Source organism: Camellia sinensis, chromosome 3, assembly GCF_055761805.1.
Source record: "Camellia sinensis isolate YWXY chromosome 3, ASM5576180v1, whole genome shotgun sequence".
Taxonomy (NCBI): domain Eukaryota; kingdom Viridiplantae; phylum Streptophyta; class Magnoliopsida; order Ericales; family Theaceae; genus Camellia; species Camellia sinensis.
The window spans coordinates 66526602-66550694 of NC_138963.1; the positions used below are offsets into that span (position 1 = coordinate 66526602).

General features: G+C 33.1%; 2 protein-coding genes across 12 annotated transcripts; both read left to right on the forward strand.

The window, feature by feature from the left end:
- The first annotated feature begins 3856 nt into the window (after nt 1–3856).
- LOC145822582 (cell division control protein 6 homolog B-like) lies at nt 3857–22573 on the forward strand. Of its 3 annotated transcripts, XR_014364050.1 has the most exons (17): nt 3857–4263; nt 4364–4472; nt 4858–5078; nt 5935–6009; nt 6092–6201; nt 6405–6511; nt 6643–6702; nt 7197–7270; nt 7956–8006; nt 8254–8303; nt 9302–9434; nt 9640–9729; nt 10345–10407; nt 10500–10595; nt 10746–10835; nt 21485–21607; nt 22302–22573. XR_014364050.1 is itself a non-coding variant. In XM_082919946.1 (16 exons), the coding sequence occupies exons 1-16, from the start codon at nt 4081–4083 to the stop codon at nt 21524–21526; spliced, it is 1554 nt and encodes a 517-aa protein (XP_082776072.1). In that variant the 5' UTR covers nt 3939–4080; the 3' UTR covers nt 21527–22239. The 3 variants fall into 3 exon arrangements, 1 of the variants encoding a protein (XP_082776072.1); XR_014364051.1 differs by lacking the exon at nt 22302–22573 and having other exon boundaries at nt 3939–4263; nt 10721–10835; nt 21485–22239; XM_082919946.1 differs by lacking the exon at nt 22302–22573 and having other exon boundaries at nt 3939–4263; nt 21485–22239.
- LOC114281178 (putative pumilio homolog 7, chloroplastic) lies at nt 11337–20473 on the forward strand. Of its 9 annotated transcripts, none has more exons than XM_082919929.1 (14): nt 11337–11642; nt 12612–12775; nt 14970–15222; nt 16025–16155; nt 16357–16449; nt 16524–16592; nt 16958–16993; nt 17076–17222; nt 17523–17658; nt 17764–17844; nt 18391–18510; nt 18644–18729; nt 19700–19858; nt 20213–20473. In XM_082919929.1, the coding sequence occupies exons 1-5, from the start codon at nt 11478–11480 to the stop codon at nt 16394–16396; spliced, it is 753 nt and encodes a 250-aa protein (XP_082776055.1). In that variant the 5' UTR covers nt 11337–11477; the 3' UTR covers nt 16397–16449; nt 16524–16592; nt 16958–16993; nt 17076–17222; nt 17523–17658; nt 17764–17844; nt 18391–18510; nt 18644–18729; nt 19700–19858; nt 20213–20473. The 9 variants fall into 9 exon arrangements, with proteins under 9 accessions (XP_082776055.1, XP_082776056.1, XP_082776057.1 ...); XM_082919930.1 differs by having other exon boundaries at nt 17076–17219; XM_082919931.1 differs by having other exon boundaries at nt 17076–17214.
- Nucleotides 22574–24093: the final 1520 nt, after the last annotated feature.

Below are 24093 nucleotides of genomic sequence, written 5' to 3' on the forward strand. Positions count from 1 at the left end.
GGATCCATGGTGGGGCCCCATAGGCTGAACAACACCGTCCAATAAAAGCCCGAAAGGAGGCAATCTTTTCCCATATATTCACCAAACCGACTGCCCTGCAATCCGTACGTCGTATTACACTATCTTTTTTTACACACTTTTTATATAATTTTTTAATATATATTTTTTCACAAAAAAGTCAAAAAGTTAATCCAAATATCTATATTTTTTTCTTCAACTTTTTAGTATAAAAAGATAAAAAATACACTTATTTAAAATACCTCAAATAACCCCTTAGTCTCCACCGATTGAATATCCTTATCTAGCTCTTTGACTCGATCCACCATTAGGCAGCGGTCATTTTAGAGCTAGCTGAAGGCCAAGGTTCTACTTGAGTGGCCCTTTTTTCTACACCATTTCCTTGGGAAATTATCCCTAATTAATCTCTGTAATTTCAATTGAATTTTTGACCTTAAATTTATAATTTTATTTTAATTTGGTCTAATTGATTACAATTCTTAACATTTTTTATGAAAAATATATATATAAGTAGCATGTGATATATAATTTACAATAAAACTATAAATTTATTAAATTCAGTTAATTAACCTCAACTAAGTCAGTAATTGTTTTCTATCAAAAACCATTAACGGCATTATCAATTGGACCAAATTGATATAAAATTTAAAATTAAGAGTCAAAATTGAGTCAATTGAAAGTGAAGGAACCAAAATGACATATAGAGCAAAATGTCTGAACAACCGATGTAATTTGCCTTAATTATTAATATTGATAAAATTTATCGCTAATTTATAATTATTTTTCAAGTTTTATCTTAATCTAAAATTCTCCCATAAAATTGTAACTACTGAGAGGGACGGAATAGAAGAGAACTTGTTATGGTCAAGCAATTAATTGCTTGGATGACTGCCTAATAGGGACGGAATATGAGAGAACTTATTATGGTTATGCAATTAATTGCTTGGATGACTGCTTAATGCTTTACTTGTGGAGGTAACCCTCTCTTTCATTGTTGATTTTAGGGTTCGTTTAGAAATTTGGCTATTTTACTTGATATTTTTGATTATTTTAATTTGTGTAAAAAATTTGAGTTTGAGATGATTTTTAGTTTTTAGTTTTTTTTTTTTTGTTATTTATCGATGATTGTAAGAAAAAAGAAGAAGAAATAATCATGGTTTAAATATAACATTTTGTTTTATTAATTATTTTAATTTTTTTTTTGTCTTTATTGATTATTTTAGCTAAAAACTTGTGTCCGAAACACCCCCTCGATTTGAATTCTACTGTCCTCCTAAAAATAATTCTCATATTAGTACTAATTGGGATGTTAAAAAAATTGGTAAAACAGGTAAACTGATCCAGTCTCGTCCAAATTGTCGATTTAGTATAGTTTTTTTTATTGATTTTGATTCTAGATCTAGTTTTGAAAATGATGGAAAAATTGTTCAAATCAATCTGATTCTCAATTTGAAAGCTTTGGTTATGGCTCCAAACTGAATTGTGATATATTTATTTTTTTCACAATTACTTTCTATTGTTTTATTTTGCTGTATTTTTAAATTAGTATCAGAATCTAATTTTCCAGTCGCGTAACCAAATTATGAGTATTAAATATACTACAAAAATATAATCAAATAATTTAAATAATAGCATTTGCTACAAATAATAATAAAACAAAATAATACATTAATTAGATTACTTTAAAAACTTAATGAAAAACATAAATACAGTCAATTGAAAATTAGTATAAACGAAATTGGCATATGACAGTAGATAAATACAAGCAAGTAACTACTACATAATATAAGTAAAAACATTCTACACTCGTTTGGTCTTATAAAAGAACTTCACCGGAAGAAGTACCACCTATTTTTTTTTAAAATGCAATAGAAATTTAAGATTTTTTTTTAAATAGTTTTTTTAACTATCTTTTATTAATTTATAATGAGCTTATATTATATTTTTGTAATTCTTTCAAGACCAACTTGATTGAAATTAAATAGTTCATAAATTTAATAGATTTAATCAATAATTCAAAAATTAAATTAATTTTGATTTATATATTTTAAGAATTTAATAGATTCAATGAATCATTAATGAATTATGGCCTTTGTTTGGAAATAAGGATTTTTAGGCCAAGTTTGGCAAGTCAAATATAATTCAAAAAGTCAAAAAATTATACAAAAAGTAAAAAATGTATTACTATTCACAAATAAAAAATATTAAAAAAATAGTTTATACATTTTGATAATATAAATCCACTAACATAGTCACAGCCATTAAGGAGGCCATCATACACTTCTCTTGGGGCAAAAAAAAATTTGCCTCCTTCAAGGCAAATAACTTTTTGATAGTGATGGTCGGTCTGTAGGGGCCACCATAGGTCCCATTTTAATAATCTGAATCGTTAAATATGTTGAACTCGTCGAGTAATATACGTTCGTAAAAAATGACGTTGATCGGATATCGTTAACTATATGATCAAATCAATTTTGTATAAACAAAACGAATGGTGTGATAGTTAACTCTTGAACAAAATTAATTCGATCATATAGTTATTGATATCCGATCAATGTGATTTTTTATAGTCATATAATACTCGACGAGTTGTACATATTGAACAGTTCAGATTATTAAAATGAGACCCATGATGGCCCCCATGGACCGACCATCACTGTCCAAAAGTCATTTGCCCTGAAGGAGGCAATTATTTCTATGAAGACATGCTGCGCAGCCGGAGGAGAGCCGGACAATCAATTAATTTTCTTCTGCTATATGCTTTATTTATACAATTTTTTATTACACATTTTTTCGTAAAAAAATAAAAAGTTAATCAAAACATTCATATTTTTTCCCTCAACTTTTTAGTTCAAAAAGACAAAAAGTACACTTATTTAGGACACCAAAAACAACCTCTTAGTCTCAAAGTCAAAAAAATACTACAAATTATCAAATCATTAATTCTATTCTTTTTTTTTACACATTATTTCATAAAAAGTTAAAAATAACTAAAAAATTAATTTCCAATCGAGCCATAATTATATAATTTGACACTACTTGAAGTAGAAAGCGTAATCAACCCTAAATAATTCAATAAACTCATCAAAGATCTAGGTTTGTTTGGAAATTGAATATTTTTTTTTTTCAAATAATTTTTCAACTTTTTACAAAATACATGCATAGAGTTAATTTTTATAATGATTTTTTTTGACTAAACGCCTTAAGAGCATCTTCGACGTTTAAAATTTTTTTTCATCAAATTTAAATAAAAATTTAAGTTAAAACTTCATCTGATATCACGCATTCTAACGAAAAATTTTGAATTTTCATTGAAACACTGGGCGATCGAGAGGATCTCTGGCCGGTTGACCGGCTTGGTGTAAATTGACCACAACCTGCAGAATAATTTGCAAGGAAGAGGTTATGTCCGGGAGGACGTTCGACCTAACGATCACCTACTAATTTGATGAAACGCTGATTGATTTGATAAAAATTTTAAGACATCATGAATTTGATATTGGTTTGATATTTTGATTGGAGCACCAAAATTAAACTTTTTTTCATCAAATTTAAATTTGATGAAAGAAAAGTGTAAGCGTAGAAGTAGAAGCTCTAACTGATGAACCTGACTAAGCACTCGTTTGGCATACAAAATTTTTGGGGTTAAAAGGCTATTTTATAAAACATAAAATAAATTAAAAAGTTAATAAGATAAAATGTCACATTCAAATTATAATAATTTTATTTTTTATCTTACAAAAATTAAAAAATTTTACCATAAACGAGACTTTTAACTTTATATCAAAATAATTAAAAAACTAAAAAGCTAAAAACTCAACCACATCCCAATTCCTAAACAGTTCAAATCTATTACACTACACATTGGCGGGAAGCACACTTGATATGGTTACATTTTCCCGCTAAAAACAACTCTCTCTCTCTCTCTCTCTCTCTACATTTGCCCCCTTTCTCTTTTGTTTTTGGTACCAAACCAACACATTTTAACATCTCTATTCTCTCTCTGAGTTGAGTCACAGATTCTCATATTTGTAAGAGCTTGACCTCTTCGATCTCTCAATCATGCCGAGCATCATCAGCAATGAACTCAACGATACCAAATCCATCAAGATCAGCGACATCAGATCCAATGGCGACTTCACTCTTCGGAAGCGAAGATTGAGATCCGATTCGGCTGCAGAAGACGGAACAAAGTCGAAATCTCCTCGTCGATGCATCAATGGCGGCCTCAATTGCACTGAAAATGTGAGTCTGAAAGTACTTCGATTTGCATCTGTTGATATTCCGCCATTGATGGTGATAGTGTTGGAGTTTCTTACATTTTTATGTTTTTTTTTTTCTCCAGGGAATTATTGAAAAAGAATCTGGTGATAATAAGGTTGTCAAATCTCGCGAATTGCTGGTGAAAAAATTGTCTGATGATTTTATTGACAAACCAAAATGGAATCCAAGAGGCAAGTTTGAGCAATTAAACAATTTTATAGGTTGTGCTTTTATTAACGACAATTGATAGATGAATCACATTGGCACGAAATTTAAAATGTGGAGTTTAAATTAATAAAATTAAAATTACGAGAACTAAAATGAAATTTCCCTCAAATTAGAGGATTAATGATATATTTGACGTTCGAATAATTATTAACCATTTTGAAATTAAATCCGTCTTTCTCTTTCATCAAATCGTCAAAGAATTTAGATGTAAAGTTCAAAAGACACAATGTATTTGTACTCACCGCCGCAAGTGTGTATATGTATAAATATATATATATATATATATATACATATATGGACATTATTGTTCGATATTAACCAAATGTTAGTTTTGATCTTATGTAATAGATGCGGTGCAGTTGAGTGCAGTGAAGGAGGCATTGCATGTATCAACGGCGCCGCATACGGTTGTGTGCAGGGAAGATGAGAAGAAAAGGGTTTTGGAGTTCTGTAAACAATGCATAGAGCAAGAGAAAGCAGGGAGTTTGTATGTGTGTGGATGTCCAGGGACTGGGAAATCGCTGTTGATGGAAAGAGTTAAAGACTCTCTGGTCGATTGGGCACAGGGGGTAAGCTGATTGCCCTTAATTGAATAAGTGTTTGGTTGAAAATGTTAATCTTGCTGCATTACCGGTTTATATTCAACCAACAAATTATCGGTCACTCATTTGTTTGGAAATTGTTAAGGGAAAAGTTCAGAACATGTTTTGAGCATCATTTCCATTGTTCTTGTTTTTGTCTTTGGTTTTCAATTTTTGTGTTTTTATAAGTTTGAAAACACTATATTTTTTGTGTCACTTTTATTTTAGTACAAATTTTTTTGGGACCTTATGGAGCATATTTCAATTTTTCCTCAAACATGAGTTGTCTTTCAGATTTTTTTTTTTTTTTGCCTGCCAAAACAATTTTAATATGGATGCTGCTAATGACAGCTCAATAGGCTCTCAATAAGAGAAACAAAATGTCGAAAAAATTAGAATATCGATGTATTTTTAATATTACTTCTTTTCTTTTCTTTTTATTTTTTATTATTTTTTATTTTTTTATAAACAAAAGCAACTTTTGAAAATGATACCAAACAAAATGAATTATACAACAAATGCTAGTATGATTTTCTCTTATTGCGCAATCCCGGGCACAATTTTCACTTGCACTCACTTGCATTACATTGATTGCAATTATTTTCCCAATTTTGAGAGCTAGCTCTTCAGCTGATCTTTGCACAAGTCATTTGAATGGAACGTAAGAAGAATCATTATGTCTTAATTTACCTTTTATGGAGTTCGACGTAGGATATTACATGCAAATGCAGGTTAATTGATAAGGAAGTTGGGAAATATAAACGTGCATATAAATTTCCTTTTATTCTGTAATAGGTGACTTTTTTAACCCTAATACTAATTGAATCATAACTCTTGATGTCAGGCAGGTTTTCAGCCACCGGATGTATTAGCCATAAACTGTACTTCTCTTACTAACACATCTGAAATTTTCAGTAAGGTACTGAAATCAATGGGATTATTTCTTTTGAGCACCTGAAAATTACAACTTCCATATGCTTACATTGCATTAGCTTTGGCAGATACTTGGAAAAAATCAACTCCAGAAGAAAACCAAAAGTTCTACTTCACCATTAAAGCATCTTCAGAATTTGTACTCGCAAAAGCAGCAATCAACTGGCCTGAAGATGATGTAAGATGCATTTCCTTACCCATGCAGTCCTAGATTCCTTAAAACAGTATGGGCCCCTGATCTCTTAATATAGCAATTAGCTATGTTGAATTAAATACAACAAAAGCAAGATCCCTCTGACTTTAAAAATATGATGTAACTTGTTTAAGAATATCAGTATCACCATAAGTATGGTTGTGCTCACGTGGATTTCTTGTTTACAGGCTAATTATTGCTGATGAATTGGATTATTTAATAACTAAAGACCGGGCTGTACTTCACGATCTTTTCATGCTTACGACTTTCCCTTTCGCTAGATGTATATTGATAGGTATGATGTTGCAAATACAATGTTTTAAACTTTTTTTGCTCTATTTATGTGATTTTGTGCAGAATTTGATGACAGAGTAGCTGTTAGCTGCCTGTGGTAGGGGAGTTCTCATATTCCATTTGCTTTTACAGGAATAGCTAATGCTATAGACCTAGCAGATAGATTTCTTCCAAGACTGCAGTCATTGAATTGTAAGTTAGTTACTTGCTTTAGTTAGTCATCTTTATTCACTATCCTTTCTAATTCATCAGGTCTGGTGACAAGATTTCTTCTGCTAAGGCCCTCTTTGATGCCTGGCCTTCTCCCTAAATTGCTTACATCTTCAAAACATTTCTCCAATAGTTTTATTCAACCAATGTGTAATTGAATTGTCACCCTAACAACTTAGCTGGTTTCCATCAACAAGGATAATTGTTACCTATTGGTATTAGGGAATGTGGAAGTTCCTAGTCCTGCTGTTTGGATAACTCACTTCCTCCTTTCTATTTGCCTAAACCATCCTTAGCAATAGCAGGAGGCAACTGCTAAGCACTACTTGGTGTAATGCTCAGTGATAGGTGTCTTCTATTCCCCTCTCCATCCTCCCATCGAAGTTTCACATATAAAAATGACATAAAAGAATGTGCTATGTTGTTGGTCTTGGTACTTACTGTTTGGTTCTACTTCTACCCATTTCTTGTGCTAGGCAAGCCTATGATGGTAACTTTTCGGGCATACTCCAAGGATCAGATCATCATGATTCTTCAGCGGAGGTTAATGGTAATTCTTGTGCTCCCTTTTTTGCTTTTCTTTAAACAAGTGGTCTGCTTTTGTTTAATCAAGCAATAATTTTTTATTATTTTGAACTGGATATCCTTGAAAGACCAAATGCTATGTTTTTTGTATTTAAGACCAAAGGTAAATCACTTTGTGTACAACCTGTTCTCAGTATGGCAGCATCACATCTGAGTGAATGTATGGGTTGGAAATTATGACTTTCATGTTTTATTTATCTGAAGTTGGCCTAAGAATTCTAGCTTTTTTTCCAAAAAGCAAGAAGAAAAAAAATGTAGGTACGAGGCTGTGAGAAATTATACATTTGCAGTTGCAATTACAAGTTGATAATTGAACAAGTTGCAACTTAATCATTTTCAGTATTTTCCTAGGAATCCAATGCCACTATTGTGACCTTTCTGCGTTTAATGTTAACATATCTAAGTACTTCAATTGTGGAGATACCGCAATGTTCAAGGAATGTGTAAAAAAGTACTTAAAATGCAATCTTTAAATTCTAAAACAGAATTTATTTGTTATTGACTTAACTTAAGACTGAATGCTATTCTCTTTATTAAAAAAAAATAAAAAATTAAAATGGAATCTTCAAACTCTAAAACAGAATTTATTTATTTATTCATTTATTTGTTATTGACTCAACTCAAGACTGAATGCTATTCTCTTACAACAGGCACTTCCGTACCTCGTCTTTCAACCCCAAGCCCTGGAACTCTGTGCCAGAGTGAGTCACCACCATTGATTTTTTCTGTGTTCCGATAAATAATGATTGCTTCTCTTTTCTTGACACATTGCCATTAATTTGGTAGTGGATCTGTATATGTAATATTACTTGAATGAATTCTCTTGACGTTAAGGATGCAGCCTCAATTTTCTATATTTCAAGTTAGCAGTGAAACTTCAGCACCAAACACCATTATGTGTAATTGTCTCATGAGCAAAGAAATTGATTATCTTTTAAAACATGGCAGAAAGTTGCAGCTGCATCTGGAGATATGAGGAAAGCTCTGTGCATCTGCAGGTTGGCCTTTTATTGCCATAGTTACAGTACTTAATTAGTAGCATATGTTGAACTTGTATTGTATTCAAGATGATTGAAATTAGATTGGTAGAAAATGTGCTTAGAAGTAATCATCAAGAAGATGACAGTGTCAATGAAATAATGTTAAAAAAAAGTTGACTTCTATAGAATTTTTTGGACTTAATGATTACTATACATGTACACCATCTGTGTGTGAGCAATGGGTGTCATGTAATAAGCTTAACACTCTTTCGGAATATGTAAATAAGGATGTCGTCCATACTTATGTGAAGCTAAACAATTATCATGCATACAAGAGAGTAAACTTAGGGGCATAGTATGGGAATTTTTTAGATGTCAATAACCAACATTAGCAATTTTCACTTACAAGGAATGCTATATCAATAAGATGATATGGATATATTACAATCCAGCAATGTTGATGTATCAATGGATATTATCTGCAGAAATCAATTGTACTTTTGAAAAGTGCAAATTTTAATTTAAAAGATTATAAGAACATTTTGAAAGTTTTAATGTAACAGACATATCTAAGTCTTGAAAATACAGACATCTACAAGTATATCGCTGATATTTAATTTGATGCTAATTTATATATGCCTGTGCAATTAATTACACCGATAACAATCTACTCTGCCCCTTCTCTCTCTTCTTTATGGGGCTTGGCTTCATTCAAGTGTGCATCCATGATGCTCTCCCTTGATCTCATTTTAAGCAGTACTAATGATTGAGAAATTAGATTCCACGAGAAATGTAGGAATTTGTTCTCTTTCTTGCATATATTACTATTGCTAAATCTTATTAACTGCGAGGTAGTCACTCAGCCCTGTGATAGGCTTTAAATTGTAAATGTAGTATCAGCAAAATCTACAACCAATGATGTAGATGGCATATCTGTGATGAAAATGATGCTTTTGTTTTGACTAGGGTATAAACTGCAGTGTAATTACTTCGTCTTTTTTTTTTTTCTGTTTCAGAAGTGCAATTGAGCTGCTACAAGCAGAGCTGAGGGAATCTGCATGCAATTTGGATTTCTCATTAGCAGAGAATGGGTACTCAAATCAACAGACAACTCCAGCTTGTGATTTAATAAAGCAAGGAATTGATATTGTAGGCACTTGCTATTTACATCAACTTCATCCATTCCAAGCGTAAATAAGTTAAATTAATGATATAAAAACATGTTTTGTCAGTAACTGTTTGTCTCACCATATAAAGTTTTTAAACTTTTTGTTAGCCCAGCTAAAAGCAATCAGATTCAGATATCCCTTTTTAAGAATTTCATATTTCTTACAAGTTTTGCTGCTTGTCACAGGTGAGGGTTGACCATATGGCTATTGCTTTGTCAAAGACCTATAGATCACCAATAATGGACACCATACAATCTCTTCCACAACATCAACAGGTAAGTTTGTTCTGCTAACATGATTAATTAGTTGACTATTATGGCTCAAAAGATGTGCATTTTATATTGACGGGTCTGTTTAAAGGAGTTTATTCATGACTCGAAGGACTTTATTTATGCTTTGATCTAATAAGATAATCTAGATACGATGTAATTGAAAATCTAGTGTCAACTGAATTCAGTGTGTGCCCTATGATTGTAACATCACGAAAATTCATCCAAAACTGAGATCTGGTGAATGTTAAAAGTGATGATAATATGGGAGGTATGTACTTATTTCAAATGTTCCTCACTTTATATATATCAATCAAATGATGTTTTTTTTAGGCAACTCAACTTCCTGAAAGTTGTCTTTGATCTTGGCATGCCTTGTGATGTGTTTAATTGATGGCATCATAAGAAGCGTTATAAGTATTTTTGTGGAAACTTGCATAATACTATTGCAGCCAACTGTTCAGCTCTTAGAATTGGGGTCCACTGTCCAAAAGTCCAAACCAGTTTCGATAAATTGTAGCCTGTTAGTTTTTATGCTGTTTTCCTTCTTGCTCTTGCTTACCTATCTCTAGAAACATTATTCTGTTTTTATGTTTTTTACGGTTTTTTCCTTGGCTTCAGATTATACTTTGTTCTGCTGTGAAGCTTTTCCGTGGGGGAAAGAAGGATACAACTATAGGCGAGGTATATTAGCTGACATAGTGTTCAATAAGACTTGAGAAGAGTACATTGTACAACAGTTAATTGAGATTTGTAAATTTTCTATATGAATGCAGCTCAGTAAATCATACTTAGACATCTGCAAATTAACATTAATCCCACCAGTTGGAATTATGGAACTTTCAAGCATGTGTAGAGTTCTAGGTGACCAGGTGAGCTTAATATGCTGCGTGTTCTGATTGAATTTATTTCTTTGGATATAATTCTCTATACAAGATTTAGATTGAGCGCATGAAGCTTATTTTGCAATACGATACGATCCCCGTGAAATGGCAAGCTAAGATGCATGATTCAAAGTGCAGGGTCTTCTCAAACTTGGTCAATCTCGAGAAGATAAATTAAGAAGAGTAACACTAAAAGTCGATGAAGCAGATGTTGCATTTGCATTGCAGGTACACTACAAGGATTTACACATTTGGCGACCACTTTTGCCGACCAAAAAAATTTTGGTCGCAAAAAAATGACATTTGGCGACCAAATATTAATTAGTCGCGAATGATCATTATTTTTGGCGACCAAATATTATTGGTCGCAAAAGAATATATTTTGGCGACCAAAAAATAAGTTGGTCGCAGAAAGTGGTATACTTTTGCCGACCAACTATAAATTTGGTCGCGAAAAGTCACATTTTTTTTGGCGACCAAAATTTTGGTCGCCAAAAATTTATTTTCAGCAACCAAAAAAAATTAGTCGCCAAATTAGCACTTTTAGCGACTAATATTTTAGTCGCCGTTGATTGAGATTTGGCAACTAAAAAAATTTGTCGGCAAAGAGTATATTTTCTGCGACTAATCTGGTATTTTGGTCGCCAAAAATTTGGGAGGAAATTTTGAAACATGGGGCGGGAATTGAAATTTTTTATCTTAGAATCTGTTAGCTCACACTTTCTCATTTTCTCCTCTTTCATCTCTCTTTGAAATAGGTGCGAGACAAGGGAACAAACAACGCCGAACCACTCTCTCTCTCTCGTCTTTGCGTTCGATTCGAACCCTAGGCACATTGAATCAATCATTCGGAGTCTCTCTTGGATCTACATGGTGATCACCTCCCCCTTTCTCTTCTCTCACGCCTCACGCCTCACGCCTCTGTGTCTCTTCTCTCTCACGCCTCACGCTGCCCTCCTCTCTGTTACTGGAGCATCACCGCAAGGGTTAGACGAGCACACCGTAAGGGTTAGCACTACCATCGCTTTGTCTCGGGTAGGTATGTCCTTTATTTCACCCTCTCTCTCTTTCTCTCTGTGTGTGTGGGTGTGTGTCTCTGTCTTCCTCTCTATGTCTCCTTCGATTTGGGGCTAATTATTTTCTTCATTTTGCTCACTATTTGAAGAAAATTAAAGAAAATTAAAGAAAATCAGAGAAGAACTTGAATGTATTTGCAATCTGATGCTTGAATGGATAATGATGCTTGACCGAAGCATGAACTCTTAGATATTGCATCTCGTCTGTAGCATATAGTTAGTTATATTCAGTAATGGCAATGTAGAGATTTGGAACAATACAGGCCAAACCCGCTGGTTTTCCCCTTCTGTTCCAATCCAATACCAATTTAGGTTTAAATATTTCCCCAAAATGATGCATTGGCATGGGGTGGGATTGGATGAGATAATGAAATAAGTATTGTTCTGTACCTAATATGGAGACAAACATATATAATTAATATCAGGCAAATAAATGAGGATAAAATAAACTTGCACCTGGTTATGTAAGGCTCAAACATATCCCAAGGGCTGGAGCATGAAACAATTGACTCATTCTGTTGCCGTCTCTACTCATACAACCATTTTTTCTGTTACTCTCAAGATTTCTCAGGTAAGGACTGCTGTCTTTTTTAATTTTTATTATTGAATTGCCCCCCAGTGCCAAAGTTGTGTGGTATAAACTGGATTACTATGTCTGAGTTGGAATATTAATTGAGAACATATAAGTTTGATAGTAATCCAGCAAAACAGAATATTTCATTCTAGGTAATTTGTGTTAACAACATGGTTTCTTTCACATGTTCTAACCTTTAAACTGTAATTTGCGTGAGCCTGTGGAAAGCCTTCGACCAGATATGTCTTCATTCCTAAATGGTTTAATTTTAGTCTGTACTGTGATTACATAATTATTCCTTTAATTTGATTCTCATTACCTGCTTTGTCTTCTCTGTTTTTTAATCTTTGGCAGTTTATATTTGATGCTGCTGCAAAGTTCTGTGTTGATATTGCAACTCATCAGCATGGATGTTGTGTTCTGAATCGATGCATTGATAAGTCAGTTGGGAAATATCAGGAAAAGTTGGTTGCAGCAATTGCTGCTTATGGGCTTCTTCTTGCTCAAGATGCTTTTGGGTAATTTTTTTTGAAAAGTTTGGATGATATCTTTGATTGAATATTTTTTATGTACTATGTATGCATGCTTATGGCTGTATTTTGATAGAATGATCCACATAGAAATATATCCAACAAATGAGTATTTTTGCTCACTAAAAAGTAATCATTTTCATGCTGTGATACGGTTTGTTTGCATTCTTGTTAGGAATTATTGATTTCTCTGTAATTCTATTATTTGTTACTCAAAATCTTGCTTTTGAATATCACTGCATTTAGTAATATGGTAACGGGAAAAAAAAAAAAAAAAACAAAGCACTGCCTTAACATCTTTGTCTCCTTCAAGTTGATCATTAATGTGAGAGGTTCCTTCTGGTTAGAGAATCATGCTAAAGTGGCTCTCCCATCAATAGCTTGCTCAACCTACCAATCACTAGATACATAAATTGTTGACTGTTGTGTTTTATCATCAGATGTGGAGATTATTCTTCATAATTGTTCTTTAAATTGTAATTGCTAAACAATGCTTCATCTTGAAAACCCTGGGCAGACTTTTCGTGCTCCACTGGCCTTCTTACTTAGCATTAGCTCATTTCATTGTGACTAGTTCACCCTTTGTAGTTTGTACTTAGCTAGGCCATGATTTATGTTACATTGCTAAAAAAGTATTGAGCATTGAGATCTGACACACTAATGTAACGGATAGAGTTCGCAATTTATTGACCTGGCCTGTGGAATCTTCCATTGATTTTAATGGTTGTTTTGATCAGACAGTGATTTTAAGGGTTTGAGTTTGGTTGGGTTTCTTTTTCATGTTATAAATGGGTTTGTTTGATTAAGCCCATTCCAACTCATTTCTAAGTAGGCAGGAAATGCTACAATGTGCACTTGCACATTGTAAGAAAAATTACGATTTTGTGATAGAAGTCATGAATTTTTGTGATGGAAGTTATGATTTTTGTAATGAAAGCTATAAATGGTGAAGTTATGATGTGCACCCTAAAAGTTAAAGTTATGTTTTTGTGATTTAAGTTCTACTTTTTGCGAGAAGCAAAAAGTTACAATTTTTGTGAAGAAAAAAGTTATACTTTTTGTGATAAAAGTTATACATTTTATGATAAAAGTTATACATTTTATGATAAAAGTTGCACTTTTTACATCAGGCGCATACCATATGCACCCTTTCTGGGGTGCACATGGTAGCCTTTCCCGTATGGGTTTTGGCCGCGGTGATCCATTTATTGAAGGGCTTTAGACTAGGTTCAGAGTATGAGCAATATTACAGGTGGTTTTCCCAACTTAAACCGGCCCCACTTTCCCTAGTTTCAGACTGGAGAATTGAAATATATAAGATCTAGCAACAAGGTTGATTGAGTTGGAGGCCAAACGATTTTATTGATGGTTTGATGGGAGGCTCTGGGTTAAACAGCATAACTGACAGCTTCTTACTGCCTCCATTCAATTTGCTCTCTCCTCCTAGTTAGCTCTATATTAATTGAATTCACACTAATTGGTATAATGGTCATAAAACAAATTATACAGTCAACTCTAATTGAAGTCCTCTCTTCTGTTGTCTTCCTTTCTCACAGCCATAACCCATGTTTGTTTAGCATCCTGTTCCCTCCTTTCTCCTTTCATTTTTGTCGTCATCATCATCATCATCATCAAATCATCATAATGATCATCTTTTTCACATTTCTTAAAGTGGTGAAATGCCATGTGTTAATGCATTTATCTTTGATTATGATCCAAACGACCTTTTGACTTACAGCAATTAACTGCAGCTTTTCCAAGTTACACTGGCTGATCTCAGTTGATGTGTTGTTATTTGTCCATATCTCTGGTTACTCTTAGACTTTTTCACACGTGCTTATTTTTATTTTTCTACCATCTATCTCACCATTCGCATTATATAACTATGCTAATGAACATATTATACCTTACTTGTAAATTGTATTATAGATATCTCCAAATCTCTGCCTCAATACTGCTTTCTTATAGCTGTGAATATTAATTGTTCGTGTATATGTCAGCAGTTAATTTTTATCATTTTCTTGCACTATGTACATCCGTATAAACCTCTACCCCTCTACCTCTGTATCTCATTAGAAGTAATTTGGTCTTGTGATGGTTGCTTTAATTATTTGTATTTGGCTTCATGGCATATTTTAATATTTTGTTTTCAATTGAATGCTTGTTTTTTTTTGGATCCCAGAAATTATGTTGTCCAATACGTTATACAGGAGATCCCTTTAGCTGCTGCCGGCTTGATTTCTCAGTTTGAAGGGCACTATGTGCACCTCTCGATGCAAAAATTCAGCAGTCATGTTGTTGAAAAATGCCTCAAACATTTTGAAGAGAGCCGTCCAAGAATCATCCATGAATTGCTTTCAGTGCCTCACTTTGAACAGTTGCTGCAAGACCCTTTTGCCAACTATGTCATTCAATCTGCACTTGAAGTTAGCAAGGTACGGAAATCAACATGGCTCTCATTTCATTAACATGCTTAATGACATTCACTCTACTTTGGCTGGCAAATCTGAATGTTTGATGACTATTTGGCTGTATCTGGATTTTTCACACTGAAATGAGTTAAGGTGAAAAAAAATTGGTAAAGACTTTAAAATTGGCTAATTTTCTTAAGAACTCAGTTTCATAATACACTTTCTATTGGTTTTCTTTGAATTTATAAAAGGAAATAAAATTCAGGTACAAAGTTGGTCTGAGTTCAGGATTTTGGCATGTCATACTTTTGGCTAAGAGAGAAAGTAACACATATTTATTATTAGGATAAATAATTATTATACGGCATGTATATGAATACATTTAAGTCAAAGATAATAGTTTTTAGAGTTTAAAGAAGGAAAATAAGTATAAATTTACATTGCTTTTGTTTTTAATATTGGATTCCAAGCTATTTCATTCAAACTTGTATTGTGTTCATGTATATAGTGTTAGGAAGTATCTGATGAGTGTCATGTCATGTTGGTATCAAACATGATACGTTACCTTTTTAGAAGTGTCCATGCTTCTTAGGGTAACACCTTGTGTTTGCATGCCTCTACCCTGTGCACACGTACCTGATAAACCAAACCAAACCAAACTAAGCCTTGTGTCGGATACATGAATATTTTTTTGTCATTCTACTCTGCCAAGGGCTATTTTTAATCATGCCAATACTTTCTAAGACATTGTTTTAATATAAGATTTGACCTTCACCTCTTTTTTCTATATTCATTCCAATAGTGATTATTGTTTTTTCCTTCGTAGGAACAATACTGGGCTCCTCCAAACTTCAGACGATCATTGTCAGTGAAATTGAAGTTTTTGGCTGCTAGTAGGAAATTAATTAAGGTGATGTTTATGTTCGTCCATTTGCAAAAATACATCCAACTGCTAAGGTAATTTTGTCTCATCTCTTTCCAATAGTTGTTTCACATTGCTCAACAGTATTGGTTATCTTTCTGTGCTTTTTCAAGTATTTTTGAAACCCATGCCGAATGTTGAAACTAGTTTTGAATCCTGAATTGGATATTTTCCATGATTTTCAGCCTTTCTTTCCCATTTTGTATATTTAAATTTGTTCATTTTCATTTAAACAGATTGGCCCTAATGTTTCAATCTCAGCAAATGTTCGTATAGCAGCAGGTGTAAGGCTTATAAGTTGCATCATCTTAGATGATGTTTAAATAAAGGTAAGGAGTTGAAAAACGTTATAGAACAGTTACACCTAAGACCTGAGATTAATATGTTAATAATCTCCTGACAGGAAAATGCAGTAGTTATGCATGCTATTGTTGGAAGGAAATCATCTATTGGGAAATGGTCGCGTGCCCAGGTAAGCTTGATCACATTTTCACTGTTCTGAAAGCATTTGATATTCCTAAAAGTGCCAATTGATTCGCCTTTTTTATCAGTGTGGTATTAAGTTAAAGCTTCTAAATGTCTTTGACATGTCAATATGTTGAAGCTCTTGACATGCTAGATTTTTTTGTCTCTCTGTCAATAATTTGTTGCCACTTGTAAATTTTAATGATTCTATCATCCCGGGCATTTTAAAAGATTTCCCAAGTCCAATAGTGGCGATCTGTTGTGACAACTGAAGCTAAAAAACGTATTGATACTTGGTGTGATCAAATCTTTGTGCATTCTTTCTAGTTTTTACAACTGACCCTACTTTTGATTTTGTGGTTCAATCTGAAGGAGACTACAATGCCAAGCTTGGAATCACCATCCTTGGTAATCACCCTATCCTTCTCATGTCTCGTGTGTCCGAAGCAGAATGCCATCTCATAATAATGGGTTTTTCTCTCTGATGCAGGAGAAGCTGTGACAGTTGAAGATAAAGTCGTGGTGACTAAAAGCATCGTGCTCCCAAACAAGACCCTTACTGTTAGTGTACAGGAGGATATCATTCTGTGAGGACAAGGAACCAAGATCCGGCTGGAATTCAATGCAGTGTTTAGTTGTGATTCTTGAATTTTTTTTTTAATGTCAGAGTAATTATAGATTTTTATGTCAAAAGAGCACTTATTGATAGATACAACAGTAAATTGTGTTACTGAAGTAGAGTTTCAGTAGGGAACAATTTTTGCCACAACACATGATTTTTTTTTTTTGGGAACACAACGCATGATGTTTGAGAAAGCTGAATGCCTTTTTATAAACTATATTTATAGAAAGTGAAAGTTGACAGCTTGAAACTCTTCTGTTAGGAGGAAAGCAAATTTAGAATTTCAAATGACTTTTCAAATTTTCAATCTTTCAGGCACATTTGCAGTTTTGCCTTTGTGTAATGGAACAACTTGCACAAGCCAATCTTCAAACACACACTTCAAAATAACAAACCTAACCTAGTTACTCTTACAACCAAGCCCAAAATGCTACACATTGAGTAAATTCCGGTGAGTGTCCTTTGTTCGATTCTTCTTCTTCATCGTTTTTATTCTTCATTTTTTCTTTGATTCTTCTTCTTGGTTTTTTACATTTTTTTTTCTTCTTTTTTGCAGTGTAGCAAGAAGAGCCACTCGAAGTCGATTTCCTCCCTTTTGTTGAAGTTGATTTCATCTGTTTTTTGCAGCAACAAGAAGGTGACTTCAGCCCAGCCCTTGTTTTTTTTTTGCCCCTGTTTTTTTGAGGCCTCTTTTATTCATTCAATAGTAAACAATAGGAAAGAGAGTCCTAGAATCCTAGGTCCCTATCATGCATTGATCCACCTAGTAATAGTCTAACAGAGAGCTTTCATTTGAATATATATTACTTAGTAGTTAGTTGTTGTCCCATTCAGAATCATAGAATCCAAAATTCTCACACAATGATTTTAGGTCCCTATCATGCAAATGCTGAGAATTTATTAGTGTTTCTCTCTCATTCTTTCTTTCTCTCTCTCTCTCTCTCTCTCTCTCTCTCTCTCTCACACACACACACACACACACACACACACACAGAGACACAGGCACAAACACACATTCAGTAGTGGCCATCAATAATTAGTGGCCATCAATAATTAGAAACTGACCAATAGGGATGGCAACTTTAACATGTGGGTAAGTTTGCTTCATTTCACCAGATCAAGGTGTAGAAATTATTTTGGGACTGTATCTTTTTCGTTAGACTGGCTATGCATTCATTCACAGGTATTCAATATGCTGGAACAAGTCTGGCTTGCATGAAGTCATTCTTGGAACTACTGGAAGAAAGCAAGGCACCTCTGCAAAAGGGGCAATATACCCTTCTACTGAATCATCTTTATGCAAGTAAGCCAACAAGCATGCTACCAATAATTTATTTGCTGAAGGCATAACACAATTTGTATAATCATCATCACCGTTGTCATCTCATCATCTTCTTATTCTTTGAAGAAAATAATTTCTGATAATAATATCTCAGGAAGCGATTGTTGGAGTTGTTTGTCACTAAAGCATGAATTTGCAGCTGAGTGCCCAATGAATGAGATTTCTTATAGAGAAATGAAGGTAATCTTTAACATCCTGGAAACAGTTATGCATATATTTTTCAAGTTTAACTGTACTACCGTAGTTCACATGCTTGTGGGTGTTGTATGTTGTCATGATAGAATCAAATATGTTGGTGGTGTTATTAGTAATCAGAGGCTGCGTAAGCTTTATATATATACAACTAAGGATCAGACACAACTGTTTTTTTCTATATACAACTAAGTTGTTGCTCTTAGTCCCTCACAGGCAAGGTGATCCTAATCGCTTTGTAGGGTTTGCTGAAATGGCCCATCTAGTTTTCTGCATTTTTCATGACCTCGAGTCCATTACCTAGTGAACATGGCCTGAAAATGGCACTTTGTTGAAACTGTGGTAGTTTTTGTTCTTGAAGTATTTGAAATGAAAACCGAAAGTGAAATTGAGGATTTGACATAATTACAACCAGGCCAATGGGGTTTGAGGTTATCTTAGCTTTTTTGGAGGATAATGTTAGACGATATTGGTAGTAGTGGAACCAATTTGTGTAGTGTTAATGAATTAGCTGGCTGATAATGCTTTATTATGCCATCACATTGTTGAATCAAGTGCTATTGAGTGTTACGTCTCTCAATTGTATGTTTTTGTCACAGGTAGCTTCAAATTTTAACTTGAGACTGATATTTGGATCTCTGGACCTTTTTGTTGTGCAAGAATTCTGTTGATGTAGTCGAGGTTCTTGCTCAAATTACGTTTGATAAATTAAGCGAAATTATTATTTATAGGTGACAGTCAACTATAAATACAAACTATTAATCATCGATGTATCAAATTTATTAGAGAGCTGCTATATATTATTTTTTGTTTTAAACATTTTTTTATATCACTGATCAATACATGCATGATAAATATAAAGTAATATATTAGTATTTGCTTTTTCTAATACTTATCTCTAAATAAAAACGATTAGAAATAAAACTACCCAATAGTCACAAACTTAACTTTTTTCCAGGTATAAAAAGTTCCGTTTTACTAGACTACCTACCTCCCCTTTGAGGAGTGAATTGGTTGGGTTAATCAATCGAACAGCCTCTGGGTAGTCAAGTGCCACACTCCTTATCCGATCTTCCGGCATTGGCATCTCCCTTTGCATCTGCTCCGATATTGCCATGTAATGAAACCTGTTCATCATCCATTCATTCATTATTTATAAATCTAGATATATAGGTTGCCAAAATAGGAGTTTAATTTAATTCACATGAAAGGTTCATTGAGGAAGACAGGAGTTATTGACAATATGGATCAATTTCAGTTGCCGTGTTTGGTTTCTGCTGTGTGGCACTATATTGGATCTGGAATGGTGGCTCATCCAATTTATTCTATAGACATAAGAATGCTATTGTTTTATTTACAATTTGATAATGGTAGTCATTTTAATTTGCTAATGTGACCTTTGCTTTTCATGGACATTTTTCATTATTTGTCCAATTTTAAGTGACATTATTTCTCTTTTTCTTTGGTACAGATGGATGAACTCGTGCACAAAGCTAAATTGTACAAGACAAATTGGCACTTTTTGTATTTTTGGAAGGATTATATATTTTTGTATAGATGTATATGGAAAATATTAGGGTAGACTAGTAGTTATATTTTTGGATACGCTACTAGTTATATTTTTGGATGGGTGTGTATAGAAAATATTTGGTAGACTACTAGTTATATTTTTGGGTTGATGTACATGGATAAAAATTTAAAACATAATAACAAGTACTTGTTATGTGTTAAATTTTTTTGCTAGATGAAATATGTAGTTTCGAATTATTTGTGGATGTAAACTTATAATAGATGCTGATTTTAATTAAACAGGTTCAGAAATGGTTGATATATGTATTTTGTTGATTGTTGACTTCTCAATTTATTTGTCGGTTTGAATGATTTCTTCTTTTTACAGATTATATTGAATAAAATGGATGAATTATTATAAATTACAGGTTTATTTTGTTGGATATTGGCGACCAAAATCTGGTTTTGTTTTTATAGTTTTGGCGACCAATTGATTAGTCGCGAAATGTCACAATTGGCGACCAAATAAATTTTGGTCGCAGAATGTCACAATTGGCGACCAATTGATTAGTCGCGAAATGTCACAATTGACGACCAAACAAATTTTGGTTGCAGAATGTCACAATTGGCGACCAAATTTTTTGGTCGCGAAATGTCACAATTGGCGACCAAACAAATTTTGGTTGCAGAATGTCACAATTGGCGATCAAATTTTTTGGTCGCGAAATGTCACAATTGGCGACCAAAATTTTTTGGTCGCGGAATGTCACGATTGGCGACCAAAATTTTTGGTCGCGGAATGTCACAATTGGCGACCAAACTTTTTAGTCGGGAAAATATCACTTTTCGCGACCAAAGTGTTTTGGCGACAAAATAAATTAGTCGCGGTAATTAAATATTTAGCGACCAAAAATTTAGTCGCGAAATCCAACTTTTGCCGACCAACCACAATTTTGGTCGCGAATTACTTTTGCCGACCCTCAATTGGCGACCAAAGTAGCGACCAAAAAAATTGGTCGCGGATAACTTTTGCCGACCAAAAATTGACTTTTAGCGACCAATTTTTTTGTTGCCAAAATTGTTAATTCTTGTAGTGGTATTAGAAAATAAATTTAAGCTTATTGTGTGTCCTGCTCGTCAATATCTTTTGAAAGTTACTCTGGCATAGCTTCAATCTGCTTATTTACAATGAACTATTTTGTTTTTGCTAATTTTTGTATAATCTGTTTGGCAGGGAATTCGTGTCTTTCGAAATTGCCTTAATGCTTGTCAGTAGGATATGGCCTTGTGATTGTTATTTTTGCTTGGTATTGGTGGCCGTTCCATTTTCAGTTATGTGGATGCTCTAATTATAAAGGTTAGAAGGCATCACTTATTTAGTTGTTTCTCGAGATATCACTTCCTTAAACTCATGTTGGTCGTTTATCTTCATTCCACTTGTGGAACTTGACACTATATAATGCCTCTTCACTTGTATCGCTTATGTTGTTCGTTTTTGTGTCTTCTATCTTCACAAAAAATAGCTTCTCATTCTTCAGACCTATTTGCAACAAGAATGCTGATGCAACTTATGTTTGATATATGACTGAAGAAATGCTTTGTAATTCGGCTGACTGCCATGAAATCATTATTTTTACTGTACAAATTAACCAGCTGTTCACTTGTTCAACAATTTGTTCTAGGGAACCTTTCCTATGCTAATGAAATTTCCCTTTCACAAGCCTTTTTTTTAGCCTTTGCTTGCCTGATGTTTTGTTTCTGTATTCTAGTGTTATACAATGCTGAAACACTGAAGTTTCAGCTTTTAGGATTGCCAACGCTGTAGAGCTTTCTCATTTCTAGCTAATTCTAATTGTTTGTATTTTGGGTTTTTTGCTTGTATTCTAGTTTATTTGATGCAAAACACATGTCTGTTTCACTGTAAGATTACCTAAGCTATGGAGGTTTGAGTTGGGACATTCTGAGTGAAAGCATGTTAAACTTAACTCACTCACTCTCTCTTTCTCTCTCTCATGTTTGCATTATTCTAAAAGGCTCCATTTTCGTTGCAGATAACAGTGCTTTGGTGAGCACATATTATTTCACTCAGAGGTTGCAATGAATAAGCTTTAACCGATGGAATAATCAAAGAGCAAACTTGAAAGGCTAGGAGGGTGTTGCTGTTGCTAACATTTCAATTATCTTAGTTTTTTAGAATTAAAAAAAAAATATATATATATATATATATAGCTCAAAAATATTGAAGAATGGAATATATACATCCATATCTTCCTTGTAACAGAATTCCCTGATATGAGTGCAAAGTCGTCAAATTTTCAGCTTACCAAGAAGGGCGAAAATGATTGCTTATAAATGACCAAAAATTATCTAATCTGTCTTGATTTTGACTTGTGCTGATTTTTTCCTTCGCGATAAAAAAAAATAAAAAAATAAAAAAAAAAAACAAACGAGGAGGATATTTGCATCACCCTATTCATATTTTCCACCCACTCTTTCAAAAGCAAGCTTGCGAAGAAAATTGCAGTGTCACGGGTGTACATGATATTCTTAATTATATTAAATTAAATATTAGATTTTATATGTATATATATTAATATATAATTTCAGTTTGCTAAATAATAAGTAAAAAACCAAAACATTCCTATATCTTTCATTTTTTACCTCTTATCTTTGATATTTAATCTTTTTTATCTCATTTTAATATTTTTAATTTTCATTACTTATCAATATTTGTGTTTTATATTTTTCAGTATGTGTTTTTATATTTTCACTAGTACCATAAAAAAAGTGGAGGATAGAACAAATAATTTCAAAATGATGATAAGTACAAGTCTTCATTAAATAAATTATTTTATACTTTCATCATTTTGAAATTATTTTGTCTACATTTCACTTTTTTAAAATTCTTCCTAATACTTATAACTATTTGTGTTTTATATCTTTTTTTTCTTTAATACCATCCCTTTATATCTTTTTTTTCATTAATACCATCCCCTCTTAAAGGTAGAAGTGAGCAGTGGATATACTGATCCGTCTGAACCGCATCCGTCCAAAACCATCCCCTCTTAAAGGTAGAAGTGAGCAGTGGATATACTGATCCGTTCAAACCGATTGAACCGCATCGATCCTCATTTTGGATGGATGCGTGATGACGAGTGGACGGTTGCGAATTGATTTTTTTCAATCCGCTTAGTTTTGGACAGATGGTGGATTTGAGATTTTTGGCCGCAACTGAATCGTCAAATCATGAGCACTCCTAGTAATTTGTAAGATTTTGTGTTTTTAATTCTGTTTATATTTTTAATTGAAAAATAATTTAAATATTCTATTGAAAAAGAATTTTCAACTTAAATATATATTTTTTGAATTGAAAAAAATAAATGTATTATTTTATCTATATTTTTTTTATTTTTAAATCTAACTCTAAAAGTAATAAATAAAAAGATGATGTATGTTTGTTAGTTTTTGTTTTCGAAAACAGATTAAATGTAACAATAGGCATATAATCTTCACTATTGCTCTGTTTTATAGTTTTAGTGGTTTGAATTACTTTTATATTTTAAGAATCACAAATTGTAATATTTGAAACATGCTATGATTGTAATACTTTTTTAAGTCAATGGCTGTAATATATATATATATATATATTTTTGAGGAAATGCATAAGTTGAATTATGTTGAAAATTTATAAAATTTTAAACTGCCAAATCGATTCACATCCATCCGCCAATCCGCTCAATCCACATTCGCCTAATTGACGGACAGATGTGGATTGATTTTTTCCAATCTACCAATCTAACGAACGGATAACAGATTAGAGATTCTGTGATTGCAACCGACCCC